At 45.2% G+C, this 8,673-nt stretch overlaps 1 protein-coding gene across 1 annotated transcript; it reads right to left on the bottom strand.

Annotated features, from left to right (window-relative positions):
* Positions 1-2,037: 2,037 nt before the first annotated feature.
* On the bottom strand, positions 2,038-6,395 carry LOC147959145 (uncharacterized). The gene is made up of 3 exons (XM_087532510.1): positions 6,345-6,395; positions 5,859-6,162; positions 2,038-2,274 (listed from the first exon to the last, which is right to left on the bottom strand). The coding sequence occupies exons 1-3, from the start codon at positions 6,393-6,395 to the stop codon at positions 2,180-2,182; spliced, it is 450 nt and encodes a 149-aa protein (XP_087388636.1). The 3' UTR covers positions 2,038-2,179.
* Positions 6,396-8,673: the final 2,278 nt, after the last annotated feature.

Here is an 8,673-nt window from a genome sequence, read left to right as displayed (position 1 = left end):
ACGGTGATCAAGACAAATTTTTTTTGAGAGACTCTAAGAAGATACCACCGAGCAGAAAAGGAAGGATGAAGTGAAAGGCTATGAGAACCACGGATTCGGCACAAGCTCAAAGTCAAGCTTGTTGTTCAAGGTGAAATGATAAGATGAGGAAGATCGACGTAAGGTTAGCTCATCGTCGGAAGTTGCTCCGGGCATAAGGACCAGGTAGCACAGTTAAAAAGTTGACAAGATAAAAATATAGCCAATCAGGCTAGGAATGATGTGATGGGGCATAAAGCTTCCCAATATCAAGTACTAGGTGCAATGCCAGAAGGTAAATCAGAGTAGAGGTTGGATGGGGGAAATGAGTTTTAGAGGATAAGTAATTTAACTTACCCAGTAAATGGGATCAGGGAGGAAATATGGCCAGGACCATAACTGCAAGGGATCCAATTTACGATACCGGAAGAATTATTCAAATGATTAAATATCCTTGCAAGAAGCTTTCATGATAAGTTCCACACCATGTCCGTGGGCATGAACACAAAGGTTCAGGGTTCACTCCCACTTCTACAATGCATAACCTTCCATTTTATTTCTTGCTCTTGATGAAGTTGTAGTATTGAAATTTTATCTGACGAGAAGCCAGTAGAGTATAACCCGCATAACTTCCGAGTTCACACAGATTAGGGAAGGCATAGGTTCAACCCATCGGGGCATCTTAGGAACATATATCATAAATTCCAAGAATAAATAACACAAGCTCGGTAGTAGAGCATGCTTGAGAAAGCGGAGGATACAAGTTACCAAAAGCATTATGTATCCGAGGAAAAGCTCACAAGCTTATTGAATATGAAGGACGTTGTCGGATAAAATCCGAAAAAGGGGGTCTGGCGGTCCACAAGGGATCTGATGTGAGCATCAGTACTCAACCAGAGGAAGAAAGAATGCAAGGAGATCAGATTATAGAAACAACTGACTAACTCAAAGCTCAATTGCAAAGGAATTATGAATTCCAAGACAAGGGATCAGAAGCAATGCTCTGATTAGGAATGGATAGGTAGAATAGCCTTAGGGGTACAATCAATGGAGATTAGATTGGTCGAGATCCAGCTCATGTTAAAATGACGTCTGAGTCGGAAGGATGAATTCTAGGATCTGATTGAGGATTGTGAGCATTCACAACATATTGTATCAACGGACTCAAAATGATAATGACAAAGGATGACAATAAGATTATTACACTTATGGTATTAACCATAATGCAAGCAAGCAAGAAATTCAAGAACAATAGGCTGTTGAGGATTTTCACAAGAACGAATGGTATTACGAAGACTTTTCTGAAGTACAAGAATCAACTGAGGATGAGCGGATACTCGATAGGTGCACAAAGTTATCCGTAGGGGTATTCAGATGACAAGGAACTTCAAGGTAGTAAGCTCAAAGGATTCTCGGAAAATGGAGAGCAGTTCAGGGCATCTTGTAATAACAAGATCAATGGGATAGAATGTAAGATTGGCAAGTGTGTGTAGTTATCCATAAGGATATTTCGCTGGTAGGGAATTGCAAAGGCAACAGGCACAAAGTCTCGAGAGAATATCGTAGAGTATCTTCGGAATCTTCTGATGTAGCAGGCGATCATCTGAAATAAGGGGGCTCTCCGGGCGGATGTGAGCATGAGATCCTAATGTTCGAGTTAGTAAAACCTTTTAACCCGAATAGAAGAGAGATCAGAGTCCCAGAGTATAGACGAGGAATAAAAGATCCTAATACCACTCAATTAGCGATGTGGGCCCGTAAGACACACAGCCAAGTTAGTAAAAAGGTTTTCGGTTTCTAGACTCAACTTCGGCCAAGGAGTTGGAAAGGGGGGATCCTACAGGCAGTTGGCTCTGATACCAACTTGTGACGCCCCCGATTTGACCGTACACTAATCATACACGCAAGTGTGTACGATCAAGGTCAAGGACTCATGAGAAGATATCACAACACAACTCTAGACACAAATTAAAATAATACAAGCTTTATATTACAAGCCAGGGGCCTCGAGGGCTTGAATACATAAACTCGAAAACACAAGAGTCAGCGGAAGCAACAATATCTGAATATAGACATGAGTTAAACAAGTTTGCCTTAAGAAGGGTAGCACAAAAACAACAACGATCGAAAAGGCAAGGCCTCCTGCCTGGGAGCCTCCTAACTACTCCAAGTCGTCAGCGGCCGTCACGTAGTAGTAGGCACCCTTGGGGTAGCAGTAGTCATCAGTGGTGTCGTCTGGCTCCTGGGATCCGTCATCTGGTCGCAACAATCGGGTATGGGGAAAAGAGGTAACAAAGCAGCCGTGAGTACTCATCCAAAGTACTCGCAAGACTTACATCAGATCTAAGCTAAGTATGCATCTGTATCAAAGGAAATGGGTTGTATCTGTGGACTAAACTGCAGAATGCCAGAAATAAGGGGAAAGCCTAGCCTATTGAAGACTAGCATCTTCAAGTATCATCAAGCATCTTGCAGCATTTAGAAGAGTATAGATCAACATAATGTAAAGTAGTAGTAGTGTTATCAACCTCGGCCAGAGATCCTTTCTCGACTCCCTGCGAGAAAGCAATCCCAGAGCCATGCTATCCATTTCTCATCACAAGTATCCAGTTCTAGTTGTATCGATCGGGATACAACTCCAAGTGTCCGTTACCGTAGGACAGGCTATCGATAGATGTTTTCTTCCCTGCAGGGGTGCACCAACTTACCCACCATGCTCGATTAACTCCGGCCGGACACACTTTCCTGGGTCATGCCCGGCCTCGGCCAAACAATATGTCGCATCCCGACCTAGGCTTAATAGAGAGGCCAGCACGCCGGACTAAACCTATGCCCCCATGGGTCATGGGCCATCACCCCGGGAACTCCTGCATGTTGCATGGGCGGCCGATGAGCAGACCTAGCTACCTCCTTCAACAAGGCAGGAGCTTACACAGTCCAGCCCGGCGCGTGCCGCTCAGTCGCTGGCGTCTATTAAGCTTCGGCTGATGTATACGACGCAGAACGCTCATACTATGCCCACGTGATGGTTAGTGTTATTATGCGAGAGGCCCCTCGGATCAAATATCCAAATCGTAGTGGATTAGTAACGCGCGGTAACAAGCAGAGACTCACGAAAGATGTGACCCCGTCGCCTCATCTCGAGTACTTGCGACAAGGGCTAAGAATGCCCGGCCACGCCTCGTAAGTATCTCGCGGGCACCTTCCAGGCCAACCCGGCTCCACATCACTCGCTATCAAGCTCGCGCGGGTACCCCTCAGGGCCGCCCGTCTTTAGTAACATGGTTTAGTATAGAGTCATAGTAACCATAGTAACTATGTGTCTAACACCAAGGGGAAAACCCGAGGAATCACCCTCGGTGAATTCCACTCGATGTTATCATCAAGGTGAATGTAAGAGGATCCACCCTCGAGGTTCACACTTGAGGGGTTGCACGACGGAGCCGTAACGGAAGTGGTTAAGGAGGAAATCACCCTCGATGACCTCGACTTTATAGCTACACTATAGAGATCTCATCAGGAGTGATGTAAGAGGTTCCACCCTCGACACTCGATGGTAACTCTGCAGAATCATACAACTAGGGGGGTGATGTGCGGTGTCGGGGCCTGGACGTCGATCACGTTGATCGAGTCAAGCGAGGCAACTGGGACATGGTGGGGGTCACTGATGGATCTCTAACCAACCTATACTAAGCAATTTAGGATAAGCAAGTAAGGTATGAAAGCAGGTAACAAAAAACAGGCTATGCATCAGATTAGGATCATACAGAAAGTAGTAGTTGTTCTAATGCAAGCATGAGAGGGAAAGTAATGGGCGATATCGGAATGCTCAAGGAGGGTTTGCTTGCCTGGCCACACCTCGTAAGTATCTCGCGGGCACCTTCCAGGCCAACCCAACTCCACATCACTCGCTATTAAGCTCGCGCGGGTACCCCTCAGGGCCGACCCATCTTTAGTAACATGGTTTAGTATAGAGTCATAGTAACCATAGTAACTGTGTGTCTAACACCAAGGGGAAAACCCGAGGAATCACCCCCGGTGAATTCCACTCGATGTTATCATCAAGGTGAACATAAGAGGATCCACCCTCAAGGTTCACACTTGAGGGGTTGCACGACGGAGCCGTAACAGAAGTGGTTAAGGAGGAAATCACCCTCGATGACCTCGGCCGTATAGCTACACTACAGAGATCTCATCAGGAGTGATGTAAGAGGTTCCACCCTCGACACTCGATGGTAACTCTGCAGAATCATACAACTAGCGGGGTGATGTGCGGTGTCGGGGCCTGGATGTCGATCATGTTGATCGAGTCAAGCGAGGCAACTGGGACAAGGTGGGGGTCACTGATGGATCTCTAACCAACCTATACTAAGAAATTTAGGATAAGCAGGTAAGGTATGAAAGCAGGTAACAAAAACAGGCTATGCATTAGATTAGGATCATACAGAAAGTAGTAGCAATTCTAATGCAAGCATGAGAGGGAAAGTAATGGGCGATATCGGAATGCTCAAGGAGGGTTTTATTGCCTGGAAGCTCTACTGAAAAGGAAGAAGTGTCGTCGTCGACACAGTCGATCAGAGGGGCATCAGCAGCGGTCTCGGGGTCTACCGGAGAGAAGAGGGGGAAGAAACAGTAAATACAGAGCAAACATAGCACTACAAAGCATAACATGGCAATAAGATGTGCCGGGTGTGACCTAACGTATGGCTACATGATATAGGTGAAGGGGGAATTCAACCGGGAATGTTTTCCCGGTTCCGGACCTGTGTCAGACAGATGACTGGAGGGGGAATGTTCCATGTTCAGATAGTTAGAGGCATCTGACATGTATGTGGATAGCTTATTCGGCTTCGTTTCGTCGTTCTGAGCAACTTTCATATATAAAGTTTTTCGATCCGAGCTACGGTTTATTTAATATGATTTTCTAAACTTTTTATTAACTTCTGGAATTTAATTATTTATTTCAACATTATCCAGAATAGTAAATGATGGCGTCAGCATGACATCATGCTGACGTCATTAGTCAACTGTGCAGTTGGCTGGGTCAACTACATGTGGGTCCCGCATGTCATACACTGTTTAGTTTAATTAGGGTTTAGCTAATTAATTGTTATTTAATTAAACTAATAGGTTAATTAGATTAATTAAATAAGATTAATTAACTTAACTAATTCATCAATTAATTAATTAATTTAATTATCATTTATTTATTTTAAGTATATATTTTTATATAAAACGTTCTGGGGCGTGGGGCCCATGTCATAGGCCCCAGGGGGCTTAACGGGGCGGGTTAACGGGCGCGGGCGAGTGTGGGCGCCCGTCGGGGCCGAAGCCCGGCGCGGCGTGGCGAGGCCGTGGCCTCAGCGAGGCTCGTCGGTCGGCCGCAGCAGGCGGAGGCGGGCGTAGGGCGACGGCGCGCGGGCGCTGGGGGGCATCGGTAGGCGAGGCATCAGCGGGGCGGCAAGAGCAGGAGGCCGGGGCGAGCGGCGGAGTGCGCGCGCTGGCAAGGTGAGCTGGGGGCGCGGGCGGCGGGGCACCTGCAGCCAGCAGGGCGGCCAGACATGGTAGCGGCAGCGGTGCAGCACGCGGGGGGGAGCAGGCGCGATGGGCGCAGGCAGTCTTGGGCTGCACGGGGAGCAACGGGACAGATGGGCACGCGCACTGGCGTGCGCGAGGCGCGTGCAGGGCATGGCCAAAGGCAGCCTGTGTGTGAGGCAGGGCGCGGTGAGCGCGGTCGGCGCGCGTACGGGGCGACGGCCAGGGGTGCCGGGCGCGCGGTGACAGCGGTGTTTGCGCACAGAGGAGGAAGGGAGGAAAAGGGAGGCAGGTGCGGTGCTCACGGGGGAGCGGGAGGGACATGGCAGCGGGCTCAGGGGCGACCCGTCGGGAGGAGGACGGCGGCGAGAGCACGACGCTGGCGGCGTTCACTGGGGGGGTCGGCGCAGAGGCGGGGGAGGGCGTCGCGGTGAGGGAGGCTCCGGGGAGGAGGGCGAGGCATGCGGTGAGGGGCGGCGCCAGGATGGGCGCCGGCGTCTGAGCGTGGAGCGGCGCAGTCGGTTGAGGCGGGTGCGGCGGCGCGGAATCGGGCTCCTCCCTGATCCCGATCCAGTCAAGTGGGTGGAAGAGACGAGGGAGAGAGTGGGGCTCGTGGGGGTTAGGTCACAGGAGAGAGGCCATATAGGCAAGGAGAGGTGCGGCTGGGCCGGCCAGTTGGGCCAAGGCCCAGCAGGCCCGGGGTCCCTTGCCCGTTTTTATTATTATTTTGTTTATACCTGTTTCCTTTTTCTTTCTTTTTATTTTCTTTTATTATTAGAAGGAAAGCTTACTATTTTGCAATTATTCCGAGCACCATATGACTCTTGAAAAATCTGCCACATGCCACAATAAATATTGTGCAATATTGTGAAGTTGCACAAAATTGTTTTGAGCATTTGAAAATGTTTAAGAACTTTTAGAAATTGAAAAGGCCAAATTAATTGTTGTTGGACCACCTAAATAATTTCTAGGAGCATTTTTGGAATCCAACAGAGGTAGGTTTCATCATGACAAATACTTAGAGAATATTTGCCATAGTGTGAACTATTTTATTTGCATGAAAGAAGAAGCAAATATTTGACATGCAATTAGAATTTGAATTTGAAGCAGATTTTGGACAAGTGGCATTTTGGCATGATGATCATGATGACATGACCTTCATTAAGGGGAGATTACTGTAGTGTGATGCTGGGGATGTTACATATATATCTCGGGATGGCTACGGAAATGCCTTGATAGGTAGGTATGGTGGTTGTTTTGAGGAAGGTATATGATGGGTGTATGATACCGGCAAAAAGTGTGTGGTATTAGACAGGCTAGCAATGGTGGAAGAAAAAAAGTGTGTATAATCCATGGACTCAACATTAGTCATAAATAACTCATATACTTATTGCAAAAAATCTACAAGTTATCAAAGCAAAGTATTACGCGCATGCTCCTAGGGGGATAGATTGGTAGGAAAAGACCATCGCTTGTCCCCGACCGCCACTCATAAGGAAGACAATCAATAAATAAATTATGCTCCGACTTCATCACATAACGGTTCACCATACGTGCATGCTACGGGAATCACAAACTTTAACACAAGTATCTCTCAAATTCACAACTACTCAACTAGCATGACTCTAATATCACCATCTTTATATCTCGAAACAATCATCAAGCATCAAACTTCTCTTAGTATTCAACACACTCATAAGAAAGTTTTTACTAATCTTGTATACCTAGCATATTAGGATTATTTAAGAAAATTATCATGCTATTTAAGATTCTCAAAATAATATAAGTGAAGCATGAGAGATCAATAGTTTCTATAAAACAAATCCACCACTGTGCTCTAAAAGATATAAGTGAAGTACTAGAGCAAAACTATATAACTCAAAAGATATAACTCAAGCACATAGAGTATTCTAATAATTTTCGAATCATGTGTGTCTCTCTCAAAAGGTGTGTACAGCAAAGATGATTGTGGTAAACTAAAAATCAAAGTCTCAAATCATACAAGACGCTCCAAGCAAAACACATATCATGTGGTGAATAAAAATATAGCTCCAAGTAAAGTTACCGATAGAAGTAGACGAAAGAGGGGATGCCTTCCGGGGCATCCCCAAGCTTTGACTTTTTGGTGTCCTTAAATTATCTTGGGGGTGCCATGGGCATCCCCAATCTTAGGCTCTTGCCACTCCTTGTTCCATAATCCATCAAATCTTTACCCAAAACTTGAAAACTTCACAACACAAAACTTAAAGTATAAAATCTCGTAAGCTCCGTTAGCGAAAGAAAACAAAACACCACTTCAAGTCACTGTAATGAACTCATTATTTATTTATATTGGTGTTAAACCTACTGTATTCCAACTTCTCTATGGTTTATAAACTATTTTACTAGTCATAGATTCATCAAAATAAGCAAACAACACACGAAAAACAGAATCTGTCAAAAACAGAACAGTCTGTAGTAATCTGTAGCTAACGCAAAATCTGGAACCCCCAAAATTCTAAAATAAAGTGCTGGACGCAAGGACTTTATCTATTAATCATCTGCGAAAATAATTAACTAAATAGCACTTTCCAAATAAAAATGCCAGCAGTTCTCGTGAGCGCTAAAGTTTCTGTTTTTTACAGCAAGATTTACAAGACTTTCCCCAAGTCTTCCCAACGGTTCTACTTGGCACAAACATTAATTAAACACAAAAAACACAACCAAAACAGAGGCTAGATAAATTATTTATTGAATAACAGCAAGGAAAAATATTGGGTTGCCTCCCAACAAGCGCTTTTCTTTAAAGCCTTATAGCTAGGCATAATATTTCAATGATGCTCACATGTAAGACAAGAATTGAAGCACAAAGAGAGCATCATAAAACACGTGACAAACACATCTAAGTCTAACATACTTCCTATGCATAGGCATCTTATAGGTAAACAAATTATCAAGGCAAGCAAAAACTAGCATATGCAAGGAAGCGGAAAGAAACAATAGCAATCTCAACATAACGAGAGGTAATTTAGTAACATGAAAATTTCTACCATCATATTTTCCTCTCTCGTGATAATTACATGTAGGATCATAAGCAAATTCAACAAAATAGCTATCACATAAAATATTTTCAATACGATC

This window comes from Triticum urartu, chromosome 7A (assembly GCF_056163025.1).
Source record: "Triticum urartu cultivar PI428250 chromosome 7A, HENAU_Tu73, whole genome shotgun sequence".
Lineage (NCBI taxonomy): Eukaryota > Viridiplantae > Streptophyta > Magnoliopsida > Poales > Poaceae > Triticum > Triticum urartu.
Note: the sequence above shows the minus strand (reverse complement) of the source record. Positions and strands in the feature narration are given on the sequence as shown.